Genomic DNA, 25,651 nt, shown 5'->3' on the forward strand with positions numbered 1-25,651 from the left:
TCATTTCAGAAACAGGTTACAGTGACCTTAGGAAGTCCTCTAAATAGGCATTTTTTTCCTCCACTTCCCCCAGCTGATAAAAGCAGAGACTTTGTTTCCTGTGCACAATCACACCTAGCACTTCCATTCACAGGAGCAAGGAAAAGTCTATTTTCAACAAAAGGGGGATTTAAAAGCCATCAAAATCCTCAAGTGGAAGTTGCAGAATAATTCCACGATGGTTTTTAATTGTCAAGGCTGATAACTACATATTTAGGAACTCCTGCATTGACTCTGACCCCTTGGCAGGGTCACATGATGTTCAGCTCCATAGCACACACAGCCAGGCATGTTTATAGGGCAGTGGTTACAGTATGCCTCAGAAATCCTAAACAGCAGCATACCCATGCACACTGAATTTTCTTGTTCTAAGTCCTTGCTTACAAATGCAAATGACATTTCTAGTCTACTCAAGCTCTTTACACCACTTTCAGCACTGCAGTAACTGAGGCTGTGCCCATACCACAGCAATTGGTTGGTCATTTGTTTCCTCAGGCAGGGAAGCACAAAGGTATAAATCCTCTGTTTTAATGCCAGTTTTCTGTTCTTACAAATCTTGGCTTTAATCTCAAGAACTTTCCATTGACACCTTCAAGCACAGTGTATAACCCCTGCAAACTTAAAACTTTATCTGGTCACAAAGCCCATCCAAGTTCTAAGGGCCTCTAAATATATTTGGTTATAGCTGTATGAAATTATTACAGAAGAGCTACACTCCAGCTTGTCTCTCCCCTCCAAAATCACAATAGCTGCCAACAAAATTCACAACACTGTAAAACAACATGCTCCAGAAAAAAAGCATTCAATGTGAATGTGACATGCAAATATTAAGACAGGACACCAGACTTCTTTTCTTTCCCCTTCCCAATGGGTGTTTTATTTTATAGCATTTGCATTAGGTAATCAACTGAAACACTTAAACAACAGAAAGCTGGCAGCACAGTGAGGGAAAAATTGAGATTATTTCTCAAACAAATAGCTGTGACAAAATTGTTTCAAGTTGGAATAGTATTGCACAAATGAATCAATTTACGGAGGGTGAGTGGGAGCAAGCATCTTCAACATGGATTGTGAGAAAAAAGGCACTATTCAGCTGTGTGTGTGTGTTTAAAAATAAAAAGGTCATGAAGCACAATCCATGTTTTTCAAAATTACATTCAGTACTGCTTTAGAAATGCTCACAAACCTGTCTCTTTTGCAGAAGCTATGGAAAGCTGCTGATGTAAGTATCAGACAGTACAAGTGTACGAACATTTATAATTATGCTCCAGATAAGTCTCAGGAAGAGAGGCTCTTTCTATAAATACTGCTGCAAAGGTTACACAGTTGCATAGGCTTACAGTAAAGGAAGCATCCATCCAACTAAGCAGCCTTAAACTTTCTTTAAGTTCAATCTCTAGTAGTCATAAAATATGCTCTAATTTTGAAGAGCTAGATTGGCAGTGCACTTGAATCAGGCTTTTCCAGTGATTCCTTAAGCAGCACAGCTCAGACAGTATCATCCATGCACCTTTTTGTCACATACACCTTTAAGTATACATATACACATTAAGCCAGGTAAGCTTAATGGAAAATTTTAACATAAGTGTGAAAAAAAATAACCGAATTTTTCCCAGTATAAGATAGAATTACTCTGAGATCATCAATAAGCAAAAGTTTATTCTGGTAATGTAAAAATAGCTAGGTATCTTCAGAAAAACTAAATACCCAGAAAAGGCATTTCAAATGATCAGGGTGGGCTGGTTCTCCATATCCTACATTGTATAGCTATACATTTTAATGTGTGTTTGAAAATGAAGCCATGATCAGCATACCAATAAAAGAGAGACTGCTAGAAAATCCACCCAGAACAAGCAGGAATGTGCACAGAGGACATTCTGCATCCTAGCCTTGGGTTTGCTTATAGATGCACTAACAAAATAAAACTGAAATTCTTGTTGTGTGGCTGCAGAATTATTAAGGGAAGGAGCTAAAAGCACTGCTGCTCTCCCCCCAGCACTGCCCAGAGTATCACAAGTGCCCCAGGCATGCTGTGGGCTGGCTGTGTAGTCACCTGCACAGCAGGACCTTGTGCCTCGGGCTGACATCAGGAGTTTCAACAGGGCTAGAGTTGTGCACAAAGTCTGGGTGGCACTTTTGTAGAGAAAGTACAGAACAGCGTCACAAAATCTACTCTCAAGTGTATGTAGATATATGAGCATTTCAGCACCCTTCAAATGAACTTAGCCCTGCAAAAAGCCAATCTCACTCCTCTACAGAGAGTCCAGTGACTCCACTTAAAAGATCTGTGTCCAGGAGGCTGCATAATAGTTTACTGATCATACAACCTGCAAAAACAAAACGTCACATATTGCTGCTTTCCTCTATGAGTCATTAAGGAACATACATGAAATAAATAACATTTATATACCGTCAATTTTTTTTAATGGCAACAACTTGGATTGTTTCTGTTTTCTAAACAGAAAACAAATAGAATAGATTATTAAAAATCTGTAAAGCTCCTTTTCCTAAACTGTCCTTTAGGAAACCCAGTTTGATAGTTGTAAATTCAAATCATTCTAAGTTCACAGTTGTCCTTAATGGTTGCACTAGCTATAAAAGCAGACAGTCTTGGTTCCTTCTGTGTTCTACAGATGATCAAATTTTCTGAGTATACCTGAAATGAGTACAGCTCCAATTGTTAGCACTTCTAAAAAATGTTCCTAAAATTCTTGTTTGTCTCAACCATCACAGTTCACAGCAAAGAACAGGAAATTATATCTGATTAAATAAAATGTGTTATCTTACATGAACTATGAAAAATATATTGCTCTTTTAAAAGTAAAAAAAATTGCATTGTTCTATTGGTTTTGTTATTGGAGACTCATAATTAAGAAATTCTAAATCCTGGAAGGAAAAAAAAGAAACATAACTTTCAAAACTGCTTACAGAATAGAAGTTGTTTCTGTAGACCCTACTGAAATCAGCAGAAGTTTTGTCTATTGTTTTCTTGTCAATAGAGAAGCATTTGTACATACCTACTTAGATGAATATTTTGCTTTTTCTCTTAGCAAGCTCTTCAGCTCTCTTAGAGGTGCTCTGCTGAAAATTCTGAAGGAGATTCAAGAAGATAAACTAATCTGAATTAGAACAACATAGTAAAAAATCTAACATAAAACTATTACTGAGCGGAAATCTTTCCTGGGACTATAAAGATTTATTTTACTTTAAAAAAAAGTGTCTGCTTTTAAATGAAAACTTTTAGATCTCCATTAACTACTTTTTGTGTATGACTCCTCAGTTCCTTTCAATAGCTAGGAAACATGTCTTCATGTGTGACCTAACACATCCTATATCCAAACATGTTGGCATTATTATTATGTCAACAGACAAGAACAAGAACAGGAAGTCTTATGCATGGTTCATGCTATATAAATGGTAACTTATGAGAAGGAACTTCCCTGATTATTTGGGAAGAACAAAGAGAGATCTATTTTTAAAATCAGAAGGGAAAAATCTAAGAAAACAAAGAAACTGCAAGATGTACTTGATAGTCTCTCGTTATCCTCTCTGTAATTGGGCTGTTGCTTTTGGCTGCAGACATCCAGTTCACAGACCATTTTCCATTTCCTTTGTTTTCATTACAACAACAAGCTGGTTAAAGAAACTTCACTTGGTAATTTTAAACTAAACCTTCAGCATCATACCATAAGAATTTAAACCTTTCCCACCATTCCTTTCTTTGTCTCCTCAGTGCCTTCCCAATCAAATCCTGTGAAAAGCACTTTTAAGAAAAGGCAGGTGGAAGCTGTGTAAATACTTGTATCTTTAAGAAAATTCAATAGGAAAAATTCTTGCAGTGCTCCACGGCCATTTGCTATAATGCAGTGGCCCCAAACATCTGTTCTCAAATTTCAATTTACTTCATTTGCCAGGTGTTTCACATTGTTAATAATTGCACCTCACAAATTTACAACAGTCACGTAAGGCAGTTACATAAATACAATTATGTCAATCAAGTTCACTGCACCTTTCCCAACCAGACTGCATATGACAATTTTCTTCTTGTTCTCTTACCCTAATAAAGGGATGAAGACTACTTTTCTGAAAAGACAATCCCTGGAAAACATTCTGGTATTGAAGTCAGAGAGGTCACTGAAGTGCATTTCAGCAATGTCCAACAGTTAACTCAACCAGGAAGTAGATGTGATGTTTTTCACTTCACACATAACAGAACCGGTGCAAAAAACCCCACTTTAAACTAATTACTTTAAACCTTTTGGTCCAAATACATAAAATAAGCAGTATTTACAGCATTTTACTCCTTTTGTAAATGCAATGCTTTAAAACACGTTATAAAGCACCTCAGTAAAAATATTCTACAGATAAAAGTATTGAAGTAGTAGGAAAACCCTAGCCATACCACAGCTCACTAGTAGAGTCATAATATGGATTCACCAATACCTCAGTTTACAATTATTACAAAGAATCCATGGAGAAACGTACTGAATTTACAATTTTTATACCACTGTGTAAGGATCAACTAGAACTGCAGACAATACCAAATTTCTTTGTAAGTTTCCCAACCTCAGCCAGTGGCAGTGGTGATAAAAAAAACCAACCAAACCAAACCAAACAAAACAAAACCAAAACAACCCCACTGCTCTGATTCTTTAACTTTTTACAATATTAATGTGAAAATGACATTTTTAACACCAATGAGTATTTGTAATTTTTTAATAAAACCACATATATAAATATGCCAATTCCAGCAGCAGCATTTCTCAGCAGAACATGATTAACCATCCCAATTAATATCATGTGACATGATTCACTAAAACAAAGCACAGATGTCAACCAGTTATTAGGGCTACTCATACTGTATACAACAAAAAATTTCCATGTTGAAAGCTGGGGAAAAATTATTTCCTCTTCACAGAAGTATAAATGAAAATAAATTGCTCTGAAAATTAAAAAGAGCATCAACAGAAATGGTTTTTTGATTGTTTACATTTTCAAACAAAACTGCCATGTATTAATTGCTCCAAATTACATTGTAGATTTTTTCAGGTTAAGGATATTGACTCCCACTGAAAATATTAGTTAGATAAAAGAAATTAAGCCTTTGCTTCTGGATTACCAACACAGCTATATCCAAAGCCCTGGAGGTGATCCACAACCCACTTTTCTTGTACAAAGAAATGTCTTGGAGGTCTACAAGCAATCTAGTTTCCATGGCTGAGGACTAAGATGATGATGTGGCCAAAGATTTAGGTCCATAAATCTAATAGTATAGCATTCTTAGTTTGATTTAGGGTAAATCTTTTCATAGAAAAAGTTTTGAGCCAGAATATACAATTCTCCATCTTTTTCTCGAACTGCATGTGCTCTGACAAACTGAAATTGCTCCAGTGCAAATTCATAGAACTCATTCTCCATTTTCCAGATTTCAGACTGCTGTAGCTTGGCAATAGTTTCTTTTGTGGGAAGTTTTTTCTCAGTTGTTTTTCTAAGATGCGACTTCTTTCCTAAATGCAAAATGAAAGCAATAACTTCACTTTCAAGTTCACGTGCTCAAAAAATGCTTACAGTCCTTTGTTATTTACAGAGTTTTTATATTCTCAGTGTGTTGATAAACTGCATTAGAAGGAGCAGGCTTTAATCCAAAATTTATTAACACAACATGCAGAGTTGGAACCTGCAGCCTCTCTCACTTAATGTTTATGAATTTTGCATCCATTCTTTCAATTCTTCCTGTTTGCTCTAATAAACCCAGGGAATGAACATTCATTTAAAGAGTAAGATTACTCCATATAATCTACCTGGAGCAAAACTGGTCTTTCAAAATTAATTATTTATATGCTAATCTGGTATCAAATGTTAAGAATTTTAGAAACTGCAGAGACTTTTTTCATAGAATCACAGAAATATTTATGTTGGAAAAGACATTTAAGGTCATCGAGTCCAACCACAAACCTAACACTGCCATGTCCCAGTCAGCCATGTCCCCAAGTGCCACACCTACACATCTTTTAAATACTTCCACCACTTCTACACATATTTTAAATATGTCCAGGGAAGGTTATATTCAACTCAGACTACCAAAAACCTCCCTGTTCTGGTGTAGCTCTCTGTAGCTCTCCATAAAAGAGAAAAAAAATCTTGTTTTCGCATGATTTCAATTGTCTATTTCTAATCAAAATATAATCTCTACTAATAGCATTTAAACCATTATTCTCCCATCTAAATAGGATACTATATCTTATCATAAATGATACATAAGCCATATCCCTGTTGCAGAGTTACTGAGACAAAGAAGACCAAAATGATGACCAGATTTTCCCCAAGGAGTGCTGTTGCTTTCTAATTAACTTGTTAATACTACATATCTAGGCTCTGTACATCAGATTCTTTTCTCCCTCTATTTGCAGCTAGGAGCCCTGCTAAAATAGATCTTCTCTTCATCATAAATTGAATGGCCAGCTCCTAGAAAGTGAGCTACTTCTCGTAGCTAGGAGCCCAGGAAGATAAACATCTACTTGGGTCTCTGCATCCCTCAGGCTTTATCGCTCAGCCAACCAGGCTGCATTGAGCACAGTTAATTCCAGCAGGGCTTCTGAGGAAATGGAAATCTGCCACATCAGCTACTTTAAAAAGCTGAAGCCACTGTAAAACTTTAAAAAAAATATTCTGTTACAAACATATCACAATGTTACATGCAGTATACCTACACATCTACCTTTACCCCAGCCTTAAATACTTATAATTAGTGTCAGGCAGAAAGATACTTGGATTAGCATTACCCCTGAGAGAAAGAGAGAGAGAGTGAGAGAACTAAGAATCTTCGAAAAGGAGTTTGTTTCTTATACAGGAGCATCATCCAGCTGAGAGGCAAACCTGGCAGAGACTCAAACTATTCACCTAGATCTAAACAATTTACACTGAAAAAGGCAGAAAGTGGTTGAAAACTCCATGAAATCAGCTATTTAATACCTGTCCGGTACAGTTCTGTAGCACCCCTGAAGAACCGGGGCAGAGCTGCTTCCAATAACATGATAAAGTCTTCAAGCTCTTCAGTAACTCCCACTAGGAAGTATTCATTAATCAGATTGTATTTGGCTTGTTCCAAAGCCCATCTGCTTCCCACATTCCTAAAATGACAGAGAACAATTATATTAAGTTCTGATGTCAGCCTTAGTCCCTAGATGGAGATTACTTCACAACAGGACATTTGTATAGGCAAGACTTATTCCAAGTTATAACCATTGCTAACTTCATTTCCCTTTGCAGTTCCTTTCATTTGTGTTCTCACCTAAAAATGTGACTCCTCTACTTATAAAACAGTCTAAACAAAAATACCCAGTGTGTGTATATGATTAATGCCTCTATTCAAGCAATTTTTTGGGGATTTACACCGTCTTGATATTAATACTCTGTCTCTACTTTCACATTAGATACCAAAAATCTGGCAAGAGCATACCTTCCCTTTTGCATCTTCTTTCTTTCTCTGCTTCTCCACATGGCCAGAGAGTAGACAGGTCTGAACAACAGGCACTGAAAGAGGAGCTCCCAAGTGGCCATTTACTTTGCTTATGTTTGAATGAACAAAACCTTTGACAAATAATTGCCCTTGCTATCACTCAATCTTTCAAAAACTCAGTGAGGTTTCTTTTGGGTTTTTTTTGCTTAAGAGTTTTTTAAAGTCTTTGCCATTATTATAAAATATTTTGCATTGACAGATGGACACTATTTGCTTTTGTTTCAGTTTCTGCTAAGTAGCATTGACTACTGGATATCTGGTAAATGTTTAAAAAGATAAATTTATCCTGATCTCAATTATTGTGTATTCCCCAGGAACTTTAGGAGCTTGAAATAAAATATATCCATTCCAAAAGAAGGATTCTGTAGTCTGACATAAGAGAAAAATGTCAAGACTTTAAATCTGCAAAAATTATTTTTAAAATTGAAAACATGTTTTCCCTCATAGCACTGCTGATACAGTATTGTAACATACTGCTAGTTTAAAGAACTGCAAAACTGTTTCAGCAAATCCCTCTTTAACAGAAAACACTCAAGTATCCACTGCTTCACTCTGTTCAGTCCCTCACACTTTTATCAACTGGACTACATATTGAAATTTGTTAAAGTTTAGATTTCAGCACTGATGTACTTGATGACCAAGCTACATTCATCTCCCTACCAGCATTCTGAGCTGTGGCCACAGAAGAATGGAATTTGAAGCCAAAGTTTCTCTGGAGCACAGTCGGAACCTCCAGCTGCCACACATTCATCAAAGGTCTGAAACAAAGACAAAATTGAGCTAAGCTTTCAAATCTCATCCATGTATCTAACATCTCAAACAGAAAAACACATATATGATGTTTTAGAAAAAAAATGTCAAGCCTTGCTTTCACAGTGTTATCAGGATGATCTACTGTCCCAGCTAAACAGTACTTGGACAGTCCTTTATGGCTACAAGTAATGAACAATTGATCTTACCTGATACATTGATATACCTTTGATATAACTTTAGCAAAGGCTATTTGTCAAAACTAGCAAAAATAGTCAATAACTGTTGGTATAATTATTTTCTCCTATAAAAGAAGTCACTAAAGATACAGTATCAAATGCCATGAGGAATTGTGTGATCCTGCAACAGCTGGGTCTTTTTTAACACAGAACATTGTGCATTTTGTCTTTTAGATTAAACAAGCTTCTATTACATTTGAATAATGAGAAATAATTGCCATTTCAGAGGCTAATTTTGTTCTGGCAATCAGAAGAACCAAAAAGAAGTTGCTCACAGCATAACACAATATTCCATACAATATTGCTCTTGATGTGGATACACTGCTGTAGTAACAGAGTTTCAACTGCAATAACACAGTTACAATAGGAACTCCATTAGCACTGCAGGGAATTTGTGAATGCTTTACATGTCACCATAAAGGATGTATTTGTGGTGTTTCTAATCAAGATATAAGGCCTGTATCTAGGATATATTAAAAAATAATAGATCCCATGGAAAACTTTTTAGATTGCTTCTTCAGTCTAATTACAAGTTTCTGTTCAAAGCAACTATGTAAAAACACATTTGTGTAATTATTTGGGGTTAAGAAAAAGGACATGATCTGCTTTTATTTTGAGGTGAAGTTTATGAGATAATCTGAAAAAATTATTGATACTATGCCAAAGCAGGGAGTAAACTGTGGTACCTTGGTTCACATTGAACTCTGAGTTTAAAATAGCTTGTACCTGTCACACACCATAGATAAAAATGCAGCTTTAAGTGGGAAAACAAGACATTGGTATGCTTTCCCTAGCATAGTTCTCTAGGGAAATTCTGCACTGATCTATTGTTAAACGCACCTCCTAAATTATGAATGTTTATACTAAAAATGAACTGGCATCTGTGCAAAGAAAGATTTCTTTGCTTATACCTGCAGGTTATTTTACAGTCAATAAGCAAGAGGAAGCAAGCCATTTTCTAAGTAAGCTGAAACAGGACAGACTTCCTTCCACACTTCCTCTAATGCATCTACCTTGGCTGCTCCATCCTGAGATTCATTATAAGAAACCCTTGCCTCTACAGACCCTGCATTTGGAGCCAAGCTAACTATGACTGGAAACACAGAGATACAGAAAACAACCAAGTTTATAATTCTTCTATATAGATGCCATGGTATGGACTAGGAGGGGACAGAGTATAAAAATACATTGAGATTCCTTCCCACTAATAAAGGAACAATTGAGTTTCACTAGAGGTAATTTCTGACCTTCCCTACTTTTCAACTCTAGAGCTTTTCATTAACCTACTGTAACATATACTAAAATAAAGACACTGCAATTGGCTCAATCCATTTTTGAGCTTACTGAATTTTATAACTAATGTATGCAAAATTTACACCATCTATACATGGACAGTTCCCCAGAGACACTCTGGAAAAATAGTACTGATTTACATGAAAGAAGCCAGAAGCTTGATACAGTAAATGAATTTCACTTCAAATGAACTTGAAATGCTTACAGAACATGTTAAGTCTGTACAACAACAACTAAGTCTCTCAAACCAAAAGAAAGTGGTATCGTAGTGACAAAATGTAAAAAGCCCCTTCAATAGAAAAACATCAAATTAATAATGCAATGCATTGCAAGCATTATAAACAGAAATGCATATGACCTTTTTCCCAGCAAATCAAAGCTTACAGTGCAGTCCAGCAAGCAGCAACAGTAAAGATTTTTGGCATGTCTCCCAGTGACTACCTAACCACGTTGTTTGGATTATAATTCAAAATTAAAATACACACTTAAATTTTACTCTTTTTAGTAAGTTTTATGTCCTAGAAACAGCTCAGACTTAGCAGCATGCTCAGCTTTCCAAGTGACTGATCTCAAGTGGGAAGGAGGAAGACAGTCTACAAAAGACGAGATCCAATCTCTCTTTTTTTAAAATGCCTTTATGATATCATATCACATCACCTGTTCATCTGTTTAGCCAGTTCTATAAAGACAATATTTAATCTTAATTTCAATTTATTCTTGAAGCTTTTCTCTTCCTATGCTGCTGTGCTTCAGGATACCTGGACAAACTGAAATGCAGTAACTGAAGATGGCGCTAAAGCCTAAATAACAGAGGACCATTAAGTTCCCAACCGGAAAAAAAAAAGAGGAATGGTTTGCTGCAAATATTTAAGAAGCACTATTTGGATGGGGGCAGCACACAAAATGATTACTAAACTGTATATTTTGTGTGACTTTTGCTTGTTTTTTAATGTCTCTTGGTACTCACACAGCACTACACTAAATTGTCAACATTACAGAAAAACAGCATCAGCTTAAGAAAATATAATCACTGAAAATGTATAAATTTAGTCTTTGGCTCTATAAAGTACAAAAACTCATTACATTTTATAGGATTCCACACTATTCAAGCTACAGTTTTGTAAACCATACTCATGTATTTTATACCCCGCTTTTCTTCGCAATATAAGAAAAATCGAAACTAAATGCCCAGAAAGGTCATACTGCAAATCATGACAGTGGATGTACAGATTCTTTCTGGAACAAACCCATTATGAAGTCTAAATGACGTTGCCATCCTGAAACTGTATTAGTAGTCAATGTTTGAATGTGCTAACCTGAACTTGTCTACAGCAACCTAAGACACGAGGAGGAAGTACAGAAATTTATGTGTCATGCTCCACAGTTTCCAAAAAGACATTGCAGTGTTTACATTTTTAAAAAATAGAATAAATTGGGTTGCTAATTATATGAAAATAATCAACAAAGCCAAAGCATCAGCAGTTCTACAGCTTTTGCTGAAAAAATGTGTCTCAGTCTTCAACAAGAAAAGATGTAGCCTTCTTACACAGGAGGATAAATCTAATCTGGTAATTATAATTCTGGATACCTAATAACAACTTAAAAAAAATTTTATTTAATTTTTTAACAAATTGCAACATACAGTGAATTTATAAGGGTACAGAGAACCTACTAATGTCATGCTCTGCTCCAGTATGGACAGGAAATGGAGAATATAACTTTCAAAGCCATCACTATCACCAAGGCTGATAAAATACCAATTTGGCTTTCATCAGGGCATTTTTACAATTGTCTTCACATTGATTTTAGTAAGTTCAGCATATATTATTAGGTGTACCTTACCTTTTTATCCCCCTGCTTTCGCCTCCGTAGCCCTGGTCTGTAATCATCTCCAAAGCGCAGAAAGTAATAATAAGAAACTAGGCGTTCTATAGGGTCTCTTATGACATTTATGTAAATTGGTTTCTTTTTAACACCAAATCTAAAGTAAAAGACGAAAAAACATCTTTCAAAGGACAAATCAAAGCTTCTCATCTAACATGTAAAAGCCTGTCTTTATTGCTACAACTGAAATCCATACACAGAATACATGACACTGAGAGGAAGCTTAATGATCGCTACTTTTCATCTCACATCCAGTGCACTACAGGATGGGAAAGTAAATTCAATTTCAGTCTGCCTAAGATGATGATTTTAAGGGTTTATTATTAAAGAAACAAACAAAACAGACATATTGTCACACAGATACTAAAAATGTTTACGCAACCATCCTGACTCTAGAAATGCCTTAACTAGTTTAGCAGCCACATACATGTTTGTAATAAGTACAAGGAAGTTTGATATCGAGTTCCTGCCCTTGTGAACTGGGCTTTGCAATGCTATGAGTGGTTTTCCTGGCAGGTCTCCAGCTGTCAGAGACATTAACTCTAATAGCAGGAAGACAGAGCTCAGAGCCCATCCATAGCCTGGGTTGAATGGATACAGCTATGCTTATTAAATATAAGTCTAAGATAGAAAAGTTAATATGGTTACAGATGCTATCTAAAGATATTAAATTTTTCCATAGACATTTACCCTAAGCAAATTTTGATGCACTCCACTACAAACAGAAGCCTGATGAAATGAGGTGGTAAGCTCATACGACACAGGAGAAAAATTTAAATCACCAAACTGTTTTGTGCAAATGCTTTCAGTGATCTATGTTCAAATCAGCTTTTACAATACATTTCTCAGTTTTATTTTCTTTTCCATTTGAGATATTTCAAATATTAAAGAGTTGATATCACAGTGGAAATTGCAAGTGTGTCAACTGCCCTGAAGTAAAGCTAGAAGCTGGAAAAAAAAGTTCTCTTCTGTTCCTATGCAAACTGGGAAAGTGTTCTCCATCAAAAGAGGGCCATTCATGCCTAGCTTGGCTAAAACAGAGAACTCACAGTTTTAAGATGCAGTACCATGATTTTTAAAGGGGTAAATTTTACTACCAGATACTGTGCATATGAGGAATGTTAAGTTGAAAAACTGAAGAACAGAAATGTAGCAAAAGTCAGAGAAAGGAGGAAGTTAGGAAAAAAAAACAATTAACAGGCATGGCTTTTGCCAAAAACAAGCACTACAGACACAGAAATTGTTAAAGGCTACAGAAAGAGCAATTGATTCTCCAGTGCTGCCAGTAGAGTACCAATGATTCAGACTGGAGCACTCTAAGGCAGAACTGCTGACATCTGTCTGCATGCCAGCTCTGGCTTCCCACAGTCTGCAGAGGAGAGAGGGTGTGAATATTTCAACCATTCTGATGCAAAGTCCAGGCTTTGAACTTCACCCTCTTTAAGCTCCACTGAAGTGCATGAGACATGCAGGTGTCCCCTTCCACAGACTGCTGCAAGTGCTGAGGAAGCTGAAACAAACCATTTCCACAGAGCAGCAGACTCAGCCCATGAGCAGCACATATCTGTGGGTTAAATGCAGATGTCCAAGCCCTTAGAAATGCTTGTGCTGCATTGTACAGTCGCCTGCATTTGCACACGAGCTTGAAGAACTAGTTTCAGTTACAGTAATATATACCTACCAGTAACATAATTATTACTGTAACCTTATTAATAATGATAATGAATTGGCAATTGCGTTGTCAAAGAACTTTTTTTCCCAACTATTTACCAGAGAAAATAGAGAATAAATGGATATGAAATTTTAAAAACAAAAAGAAAAGGGAAAAAACTTTAACTTTTATTAGCATAATTTCTACATGGATGGATTACAATAACCTGCCCTCAGTACTGTGAGTTATCAATGGAATCCAGTACTTTAATTTTCAGCATATTTTAAGAGGTACTTCTGATATTTGAAGGTGGACCTAAGTCTGATGTCCATGGATAAGGAAGCACTGACTCTTCTGAAATATTTTACACTTCTTAACTACAAGAATGTTCATTACAAGAACATACCTCACAGCCTTAAAGGTGTGGGCCTTGCCAAGCACAACCATCTTATTCAAGATATTATTTTAATAATGAAAACCCAAAGTATGAGAAAGCAAGCTGTTGTGGGGAAAAAAAAAAAATCACTCAAGTGAAAGGATAACAAACAACAAAGACAAGGATAACACAGTCCTGGAGGGAAGATGCAGATGAAAGAAATTGTGAAATTGCTTAGATGCTTTCTAGATGTAAAATATTCTAGTTTTAAGAGTTCCAGTATCTGAGAATGTTTTCAGCTCTTTGAACTAATGTATAAAATAACATTCAGCTTTGCGGCACCAGAAAGCCATTACTCAGTTCAAGCGTTTATTAATGTTGAAGCATTTTAATTTTAAAAAGGCAGAAAGGAAACTAATAAATTTTGATGTATTTTATTTGATTGACTGATTTGTCAGTAACTTCTTTTTGCCTGTTACTTCTTGTAAACTTGGTGACACTGGTTATTTTCAGCTACTACTGTAGCTTTTAGCATTTTCTGATAATGTACTGTATTGGAATTCTGCACAGGTCTCACTTCCCCATCTCATTCTTTGTAATAAAAAGTCCAAATTAAAAATCAGAGTACATGACAGAATGAGTAATTAAAAGGAATGACTAAACAAAAGGAATTATTACATACAAAAAAGAATTTAAATAAATACTTTAATGCACAGAAACATAGAAACACTGAGTGACCATCAGCAAGAGGTAAAAGTAGCGGTTACTATCATTTGTGCAGTCAAATGTAATGAGATCTGAAAATGCCACTTTCAATTTTAAATAATTTTCCACATGCTCCAAGTGCAAGATGAAGCACTGCCTAGTAAGCATCTTAAGCAAAACTGACTTGTCAGTTCAAGGGGAGGTTTCATAAGACTGAGGTACTAAGGATCACAGTTTTAGATCCAGAAGCAAAAATAAGACAAGAAAAGAAACACATGAAAGTAGGAATAAAGATATGATCCTGAACCTTTGAAGTCAGTGGGACGATTTTTAAGATCGTTTATTTAATTTAATTTTAGAAGTAGCAGCATTTAACTCCACAAGAATTATTTCAATGCTTTTTCTAGCAAATCAAACTATTATAGACCAGAAAACTACTTCAAAAGACAACTTTTCATATTTTGATAAAGTGTAAAGAGATACTAAGATAGAGAAGAATTACATAACTTAAGAGGCAGGTGGTGTTACTCTTTATATGAAGCGTTTTTGAGAACAGGTATGTTAAACCTCCCCAAATGGGAAGCCAATCCTAAAACAGAACAGCCAGAGTTTTAAAAAAAGCCATGATTTTCAGCAAAACAAGCTTGGGATTTAGACAGGGAATACTAATCCCAGTATATAAACGTTTTCCAGGGAATACTAATCCCAGTATATAAACGTTTTCATTTTTAAATGAGACTCGGCTCCAGTATACCATGCAAGAAAACAAGAGCAGCGGGTGAAGATCGCCCCCGAACTCCGGCACTGCGGGGAGGCGGGGCCGGGCACGCCCCCGCTGCAGTTCCCGGCCGGAGCGCTGGAGGGCGCGGCAGCCCGGCCGAGCCCACGCGAACGTACTTGGCGAAGTCCAGGTACGAGACGTGGCCGTGGTAAAATCCCGGCTTCATCTCCTTCCACGAGGTCACGTTCTTCACAAAGCGCACCTGCGAGAGTGGCAACAAAAAGTGTTTCTGTATGCCTCATTGCATTTACCCATACACGGCCTTTCCTGGCTTTTAATCTTATAATGCATTAGATTAAAAACTCTATTTTGAGTATTATAAAAAAAAAAAATTGTGGCCCCTAAAATAGACTTTCCTGCAGCATACAGATGACTGATTTTAGGTCATCAGAATTGAATGATCAGAAACTAACAAAACCAGAATACAGCAATCAGAAGGACAGTCCAAGGAAAACTTTCACAAAAACATCAGCAAAACAAACATTTATATTTTTGTCAGTCCATTTTATTTGTAATTGGAAAGGAATGAAGGATTCTTTCAGTAGAAATGCAAGTACGTATTTTATGGAATTGTCTGTCTGATCTGATATTCAGTCCCTCAAATAAAAGTGTACTAGATTTACAGCATGTTCTTAGACCTATTTTATTGGGATATAAGAAACAAATCTGATGGTTCATTTGCTCTTCCATCCCAAAATGCAATGCACAAGTAATCCAGAAATGTTATAAATGCATACCATGTAAATCAGATCTACGGTTTGCTATTTTGAATAGTCATCTTAAGCCTAACATTTCAGTGAAACTTTCATGCTAAAGCATGAAGTAGCCCTTGAATGAGGGCTGATAGAGCACTTATTGGCAAACTTCACAAAAATAGGAATAGTTTTACATTTCAAAGAATAAAATAAGACACATGCCCCAAACCAGAGAGTGTGATCAAATTAAGTGGGACATGCAAATCCTGATAGAGCTTGGCTTTACTAGATGAACAGAATATTCTAACATCAAAGCATGTAACTGAAAGTTATTCCAAAACTAGTGAACTGGATAATAAAGAGAGGATGATAAAATTGTACTGCCCGAGCTGTCTGACAAAGATATGCCATTTCTAAGGCTGTGAATTAAAAGATAATGTTCTCTGCACATCTGCAATATCTTTTCTGTTATACAGAGAAACAGATAACCACAAAGATTCTAAGGTGAAACAAGAGAGACAAAAAAGCAAAGAGCTCAAGACAACACACTAACTACCATTCTGTAAGGACAAGTACATTAAGAGTGTCCTGAAGCATAGTATTTACTATTTATTATAACATACCAGTTGAAGATTTTAAGAGGTGAGTCTGGCCTGCTGCTGTTTCTTCAATTGTGCGAAACTCATGGTCTATGATTTAAGAGACTGGTAACCTTATTTCTTTAAACGCTGGCTCTTGGACGCTCAGATAACAGAAATTTATACTAATTTTTAATAACAGGCAACATGAATTTTTTAGTATACAAGTTTCACAGTCAGTGGCATTACAAAATTTAAAGCATATATTGCACATTAAAATGGTGGCAAATCTAGCTGAAAAGCACTGCACAATGTTACACAATGGTGTTTTATAAACTGCATTGGCTTTCTGTCTGGTTTTGTCCATAGCACAAACTGTTAATATGGGACTTTGAATCCAGTTGAACTACCTTTACCTTCAGTAAATAAACTGAAATAAACCACAATTCCATTCACTGTATCTTTCCAAAATTAATGACAAGATATTTTCAGTGGAGAGCCTCAGCTATAAATACTTCTTTACTGGCAAAGATATTTCCTAAACACAAAATATCAATCACCTTTCCTTCCCTCACCCACAAACCCTAAATGTCATGGCTGGTTGATACAACTCCCCAAGTAAACCAGTTATGCTATTTAGGCTGTGCAGTGCAGCCCACATACTAAAGTGTACATTTACGTTTCCATGAATGAGCTTTTTAAAATCTTGTATCATCTGGGATGATTTCTAATTTCAGTTTCTAATAGACTTGGACTAGATATAAGGTAATGTTAAGTACAAAATCATAAGTTTTTTGTTTTAGATCCCCATGCCAGCCATCTGGCATCAAAATGTAGATGTTTCAGGCCTCTAACACCAGCCAAGGTAAGAGAAGGCTAGGAAGGTTTTATAACACACCTGTGACATTGACATCTGTCTTAGGATGGACCTGCAACATGCTGAGCCCCTGAGAACTACAGTTTTTAACACCTATAACTAGCCTGCAGGCAAGAGATTTTTTTTTCCTCTCATAATTTGCAGCATTCCAAAAGCCAAAATTGTTCCAGGTCACGGACAGCCTAATGAGTCTGGATTCACACGTTTTAGGTCAGAGATGAATATTGCTCACTGCTTCATACTGTTAAATATGATCAATTTTACCTTTCTTTTCAGGGCTTAGCAGATACTGTAGCTTTCAAGAGACAGAGCAAGCTTCTCCATCAGAGCCCAACTGAATAAAATTTGAGGCGACTTTAAAAGTTCAGATAGATGTGAATGGAATTCCTGTGAAGCTGTTTCAGGGTGCTTTTATATAATCAGCTACAAAGTTGCTTCACAGCCTTCAGTAAGTGGGAAATCAGCTGAGGTTCACTGAATTAAAAAGCCCGATCAAAGGTACTCCAGGGGCATAAGATGTCCTGACAGGTAAGTTAAACACATTCAGTTTCTAGGACAGCAGGAATTTAAAACAAGTCCCAGTGAGCCAAAAGAAGGAAAAACCCAACCAGCATAGCTGGTCTGAGAAAAAGCCATGTGTGCAAATGAAAGTGATGCCCTAAGTTCTGATCTCTGTCCAGTAACTGCAGCCATCAGTGCTTCTTCCCTAGAGTCTGACTGCACACTCCCACATGAACTCATGCACACACAGACACACTCACAGCCACACACACTCACACAGGCACACACATGCATGTGTGCACACGTGTGCAAGTGTGTGTGATTGTGTGTCTGAGTGTATCTGATGTGCATGTGACTGTGCTTGTGTCTCAGTGTGAGAGTGCCTGGGTGTGCACAAGTGTGTGTGTGTGTGCTAGTGTGCAAGAATGAGTCTGAGTGTGTGTGAGCATGTCTGAGCTAGCTCTGAACCACAGGTCTGGAATGCTGGAACAGGCAAGCAGCACACCTTTGGCTGCCTACCATGAACACCCACAAGCAAGCTCAAGGCAAGGACAGCTGAGAATCAATTATGTGAGATGGTGAAAAGATTGAGTTCACCAGTTCAGCCACAGGATACCTGCCTTGGAGGTACCTGCCTTGTACTTTTTTTTCTTGCTCAGAAGGAAAAGTACAATTGGCACATATGCAACACTTGTACTCAGTAGACCATCTAACTCCAAAAGAAAAATTCTTAAATGTCCACAAGCACATATCAGTACTTCCATTTCTTGCAGAGTTGCTGCAGGCTTTTCACTTGTTCCACTTCTGACAGCCACTGAAACCTGCACTAGCAGAGGAAATAAGTACCACTAAAGCCATTATGACTGTGCTGTCCTCTGAGAGACCAACTGTTTTAGAATGTACTTGGAAGCAAGATAATATATGTTCATGGTGCTCTTTAGAGAAAAATTGAGAGAGAAACTGAAGGAGAAAAAACCCAAGAAACAGAAGCCAGCAAGCTAAGGGACTGAAACACTGGATAATTGTAGCATTCATAACAGTACAGAGAATGTTCTCACACCCACTTTTTAAATAATATATCAAGAATTCATGCTGTAATGCAGAAGAGTAATTTAATTTTAAGTGCTTTCAATGACAACTTCACCATGTAACAAAAGCAATAAAGTTTGTGTGACTGGTATGCCATCCTGATGTGACACAGGCATTCTTGTATGGACAAAGTGTCACTGCTGAAACGTGCAAACAGCAAGTAAAACTCAACCAAACAACTACTCTGATTTAGTTGAGAAAAGCACACAGGTCAGAATTGCAACATGAGCAACACAGCACTCAGCTTGCTGCAAAGAAAAAGCCCTGCCTGGGGAAAGAGGGGCAGCTCCCAGGATCCTGCTGCCAGAGGTGCTGCAAAAGAAAGGAAGGCTCCTGGGACAAGTTCCACCTGAAACTAAAATGAGTGTTAGGAACTCTTATCAGTTTATCTCAAATCAGATAGAGACTATATTTGGAGTGGATTTTAAATATCATTTGTTTCATACTGCATTCAAGAAGTAAAGGTTTCACATATGGGCTGAGAACTTAGAATCTGTTACAGAATTACAGTAGTTTGGAAGAAGTACAGCAGAAAAACTGCCCAAAAGAACACTCACGAATTTACAAATTTCTGCCAGGCCCAAAGCAATCTTGACCTTACCTAAGCAGATTTGCTTAAACAAACAATATCACTAACAGAACAATTTTGTCTCTATGATATGTTTATGTATTTTACTACTGGCACAAATACACCTAATGCACCCAAATGAGCTATACTGGTGAAGGTGGCATATGAATATGCCATGCTAATCCAAGCCCACACAGAGTAAACATCATGAGCTACCACTCAGCACCCCTGCCATCTCTTGAATTATGCAGTATGACTTGCAATGTCAAGGTCTTATCTCCGTGTATTGAAGGTGAATAATTATTTCTGCATCTTTGAACAACTATGCAATATACAAAGTTCTTCATTGCCAGCATCTTCCAGTTAATGGCCACAAAAAAAACAGTATCAAGTGTCTAATTAAACTACATTATTTACCACCTTGGACAAGAGCATAGTATCAAATGAAGGTAGGACTGACAGTAGTGTATATGCTCAGCACAGACAGATTTTCATTTTTCAACAGATTATTACTAGAGGGAAGATGAAGAGTTTCTATTTTATAAAACTAAGCCAGCAAAGAACAAATTTTATTTGAATTAAGTTCAAACAGATGTAGAAATTTAAGGTAGCCTGTGTTTAATTTATACCTATTCAATGACTAGCTCTCCTATCCTCCAGGACAGACTTCCATTTCAAAAGACACCTTGAAAGAAACAGAATTTGGTGGGAAGTGCAGTACTAGGTATACCTGACTTGAGCATGATTTTAAATTAATAATTAATAGGTTTATTAAATCTTTTGAAAAATCACCCAGCTCTTAGTGCACAGGTCTTTAGTACTTGTTCTTTGCAGTGGACAGGACTTTAGTGGTGACTACCAGACTTCATAATCAGAGTAATCATGTATGACAGTACCACTTTCATATGTATGAAACAATTTTACAGGAGGAAATACTCCACAGTAACATAACTCCACTATCAGAAAACAGATTCCAGTATCACCCAAATCCATTATTTCCTCTGCACAGAGATCCCTACCTAAACCCTCCTCCAAAATACAGAAGTGGAAGTGGAGGACCTTTAGCATCTGCTTCCCCTGGCCCAGCCCAGCTGTGCTGAGCTGCTTCAGCCTGCAGACATGCACTCAGAGGAGCTGGACGGCTCAGAGCTGACATGCTGCAATGCAGAGCAGCTCCTGCCTCTGCTGCATATCAACTTCAGTGATCAGCACACAACCAGCAGCAGAGAGCTCAGAAACATTTGTTCTACAGGCAGGGATGATGACAGTGATGTTTCAGATCTCTAACGTGGATTCTCTGCAAGTGCACTCATGACAGCCAAGGAAATATTAATGAAAATAAACCAATAAACCTACTTCCTCACCCCAGCCTAATAAAAAACATGGCACTGAACCCTCATCTTTTTAAAATGCAGTAGCCATGGTCATTTCTAGTCCAGTACTACAGTGATTTGAGTGAGGATTTTAATGGATGCTAAGTGACCTGTCCTTTGCAGAGCAAGCTATTTACAAGCACTTTTCTGTATGCTTTTTATCACCTGTGAGACCTGACCAGCCCCAGTACTAAAGACACAAGTCTAGCCCTGACAGCATGGCACAGTGCCTGCACTATTCAGAGAGCAAATTGCCTAAGACTGCATTCACTGCAGATGGAGATGACAGGCAAGTTGTATTACACAGCCAAAACAGTTTAACAACAAAGGTCATTTCTACCCCAGTCACGCCCCTTTTAGCTTCGTTTTTGTCCAATAAACAGACACTTACCACCTCCAGTAGCCAAGCAAAAGCCTCAACCTATTAAGAAATAATATTCTCTACAAAGAAAATATGAAAACATTAGATTTCATTTATATTGGAACATGTGACAAAGAAGTTAAGTACATCAGAACACCCAAGTTTACAAGAGCAAATTTTTTTTCTTGTGTACTTCCCTGGTTTCATAAAGACATCCCAAATTCAGCAGCTTACCTGATCTTGCAGAGACATAACAGGGTTATTTTTGGTTGTATTGATATGTAGAACATGGTATTTGTTCTTAGCACAGAGATCATAGGCAATATTTGTGAAGGATGTGCTGGCAGTCTTGGGTACTCTGTTGTAAATAATCACCACATCATCTTCCTCATCCAGTGTCACATCTTGTCGGGGACCATCGACTGTGTGACGTTGCTCTATTTCTCTGACTTCATGCCTTGCAATAGCCCTTTCTGTTAAGGAACAAAAATATAAAATTTCAATGTAAGTCTCACCAATTCTGAAGTTCAAACCTTAGAACACAATCTGGTGAAAAGCAGCAACTCCTGAGCAATAAAGGAAACACAAACTGTAGTATGTATTTCTGACATATCTGAACAAAACTTCATCAATAAAAATGAAGGCAAGACAGTCCAACACAGAACATAAAGCCTAGAAAACAATATGCTTAGGGAACACAGAGCAACTCTGTGACTCACAGTGACGTCATTGTCTTTAGAGCCACCATCTCGAAAGGAAAGTCTGTAATGCACCATGAAAATGGTGACATCCCTGAAATATCCCACATGATTTCTACAATACTCCTAGTTAAAAATTATAATGGAAGAAGATTTTATTAATTTGAAGTTTGACAAGAATAGAAACAAGAGGTGCTTACAAAACAGGTAACAGACTCAGGCTTTTTCTGTTCTAGACAGGTATGCACTTTAATACAATTTGTAATACAGATGTGAAAACACTTTTTCTCACTCATGTGTGGTGATACTGCCTTTAATAATGTATTCAAAGAAATCTGCATTTATCAATAGTGTAAGCTGAAGTTGATATCACAAGAGTAACCTGTAATTCTCTGTATTATTTTCTTTTACAGGGTATAGCTTTTTACAGATGACACACTTTTAACAGCAGCAGCAGCTCTTGACCTTTACTTTCCTTGATTCTTTAGGCAGTTTCTTCTATTCTCTTTCACCAAATCTCTTTAATTATAACATAAAATCACTTCTAAAGCAGAATCATCAAGCTGTGAATAGCCTACCCTGTAATTCCACGTAAATTGTCTTAAACCACAAAATTCCATCTGTCTGAAACGCTTCAAAGCTTAAACTCACTCACTCTCTCATATGCTCATATCTCACACCCCATAACTAAGTTACATCAGTAGGAAAATGTTTGTAGGAAATGCTTATTGAGTGTATCTCAATTTTCCACATGACATCTGTTGCTCCCCACTACATCAGTCACAGTTTTTGCTCCTTCCTTTCTCATTTGCTACCTCTCCCATCAATGCTGGCAGATGTCCTATTTTGGAAAGAGACGAGGCAACAGACTCAGGTTTCATCTCTCTGAAGATGGCTACAGAAGAATGGGGCTGGCAAGTCTCCCCTTCCTGCCAGTAACAGATTAGAGGAAGCATTCAGTAGGGAACACAGTTAACCATGTGGCTGCCCAAGGCTACACGGATAGTGAATACCACCTAGAGAGGCCGAAATGAAACACATTTGGTTGGTATTTTCTACACCAGAGTAGTAGATCTAAGCCAGATTTAATCATATCTGCACAGAACCCCAGGGCTGATAACGCTTACATGGAAGAGAGAAACATTTGTGAGAAAGAGACATGATTTGCAAGAGGATTTATGAGAAGCATTCTCTAATGAGGTATTTTAAACCTTGATGATTCAAGAATTAGTGTGATAAGGGCACTTTAAAGACCATGCATAAGATATAAAAGCTGCATGATTGGATGCAGTTAGCAGAAAGACTATTGCATCCAACCACCTTCAGCTTTCCATTGCAGGAGGGAAAGCAAGAACTCAGGTAAGGAGCAGAACCTTCACAAGCCTGATGTATACAGACAGTCCTATTATGAAAAAAAAAGGAGGCTTTACATTTTACATACAGATTTTTAAGATGAAGCACTGAAATCACGTTTTTGAAATAATTGCAATACTTAAAAAACAAAATCTGAAATTAAGTGAAGGATTTAAACTACTGAAGTGCAAGAGGAAGCACCTGGAAGTGTCTAACCTGGTCAGCCATTCTGAGGGCCTATTTCATTCTAGTCTACAAGTAATACAGTAATGAAAATTGCCAATTTTGTAAAAGTGCACATTTTTTCCCAATCACAAACAGTTGGCAGTTCTTCCTGTGAAGTCAGGAAACTCTTCTGCTACTTACTGAAAAGGCTGTTTAACTCTTAAAATGATGCATGATGCATATCGATTTTTTTCTATTTATAAGGTTAGTTAATTTATTTGGAGAAGGGAAGAGGTCCAGTAATGGTAAGATGCAACTGAGAATAGTCTTTGGGATACCCATGTAATCAGAAATTAGAGAATTTGAGGAGTTAATGGGCATTTGATTAACTACTTCATTTGTTCTTCTATAAAATTTAAATAATCTTAGAAGAAGAAGCCCTGTAATGGCTGAAAAATGAACAATATGTGTTTAGAAATATGGCAGAAAATGCAATGCTTTAAAGATATTTGACATGTGGAAGACAGGGAGGTGTATTTACTAAATATATATCATGTTTACCAAAACATCTCCTTAGATGACAGCCCTGCAAATATAACTTTGATTACAAGAACCTATCTACATAAGGTTGGACTGGTTTCACTGAAAACAATTTTTAAAAATTCTAAAAATAAGGATGGGTGATTTCTTTCCTCTCAGAGATTCAGTGGACAAAATGTCCCAAAGTCTTATTGCTTTCACTGCATTCTATTTAAACCTCGTGTTGTAGGAAAAATACTTATGCAAAATTATTAAGAGGCAAATGCTTAAATAGGGTTAAGATCATACACTCTAAATTTCACGTTATATAACTACACCCATTTTAAAAGATATGTGGCATTTAAGTAAGTGATACCTTTGAGTACAAGAGAGGTTTTCATAAGACTATAATACAGGATAATTTTCAGGCATAAAATATTCTGTTTCACACTGTTTTATTATTGCTTGTTGAATTTCCCCAACTGTAATACACAATATAATTGCTACGCCCTTGGGATAAACTCTGTTCTGTCACCTGCAGCTGTCCTGCACACAAACTTTCATCAACTGCAAGGACAGTTTGCACACAGGCAGTACCAATATGATCAGTGTAATAACACTTGCTGAACTGATTATTTACCAGCAGATGAATTACTTGCAGAAAATCCTTAGCTGGTTGAAGTAGCTGCTTTGTAAACAGTAGAACAAGTTTGTTTTTTCACCCATTTGTCTACATGTTCTTCTAAATCTGCCTTCATCCTATTTCTGTAACTCAGCCTCTTGGCATGACTTACATTTCTTGAGCCATCCTCTTGCAGCAATAAACCACAAAATATCATGGCTAGCAACAAATTGGTATGCCAATCACATGCTACCAGAAAATAACACATAATGGGCAAGTTATGTCTTCTCCTTCAGCAGAAGCACAAATAGCAACATTTCATCCATATGCCATCATTTCAAGGTTACTGCCCTTTCAAGTCAAAGCAGTTTCTCAACAAGCTCAAAAGTTACTAACAAGAAATACCTGGGAGAGAAATGGACAGGCCAAGGATCCCAACTAATAAAATCACCTGTGAAAATGCAGTAGACCCATAAATACTTCTAAAAATATTTGAAAACCCAGCTGAACCATATTTACATAATTACAGAAACAAATCACCCAAATGAACAATATTTAAATAATTATAGAAACAAATGACTGGGATCGTAAGCAGCTATTAGTCTACATTCCTTGCACATTCAAACAGATAAATGTCTGAGGTAAAACAAGCTTATTAGCATTGACTTCAAATCCAAGAATTAACTGCATAACTGCATACAAAATCTTCCCAAAGAAAATAGTGTGTCATGGATTCTAACAATTTAAAGATTAACAAAACCAAACATTTCAAATTCCTCACATTTTTCACAGAAGCATAAGAACCTCCTGGGATTTCTGAACAAAGAAATCTATCAAAATCAGAAATTCTTCTTTACCTTCTAACTTAGCACTTACCACTCTTGATGAAAGACACATTTAGAGCCTTGCTGGCTGTCAAAATCAAGTTCAAGTAACTGAAAGAATAATTCAGAGCATACGTCTCTACTTTCCCAAACTATGTTCTTTGTCCTCTACATCCATTTTCCTTCTGTAT

At 36.9% G+C, this 25,651-nt stretch overlaps 1 protein-coding gene across 1 annotated transcript in view; it reads right to left on the reverse strand.

The window, feature by feature from the left end:
- Nucleotides 1-885: 885 nt before the first annotated feature.
- The window catches only part of HS2ST1 (heparan sulfate 2-O-sulfotransferase 1), a 78,166-nt gene continuing 53,400 nt past the window's right edge, over nucleotides 886-25,651 (reverse strand). The window contains exons 2-7 of the mRNA XM_064719549.1: nucleotides 21,514-21,752; nucleotides 15,354-15,439; nucleotides 11,683-11,821; nucleotides 8,219-8,316; nucleotides 7,012-7,169; nucleotides 886-5,546 (exon numbers count right to left, since the gene is read on the reverse strand). Of these exons, the coding sequence (XP_064575619.1) occupies nucleotides 5,320-5,546; nucleotides 7,012-7,169; nucleotides 8,219-8,316; nucleotides 11,683-11,821; nucleotides 15,354-15,439; nucleotides 21,514-21,752 (947 nt within the window). The 3' untranslated portion in view covers nucleotides 886-5,319. The remainder of the gene's footprint in view (nucleotides 5,547-7,011; nucleotides 7,170-8,218; nucleotides 8,317-11,682; nucleotides 11,822-15,353; nucleotides 15,440-21,513; nucleotides 21,753-25,651) is intronic.

This window comes from Zonotrichia leucophrys, chromosome 8 (assembly GCF_028769735.1).
Source record: "Zonotrichia leucophrys gambelii isolate GWCS_2022_RI chromosome 8, RI_Zleu_2.0, whole genome shotgun sequence".
In the NCBI taxonomy this organism is placed as follows: Eukaryota; Metazoa; Chordata; class Aves; order Passeriformes; family Passerellidae; genus Zonotrichia; species Zonotrichia leucophrys.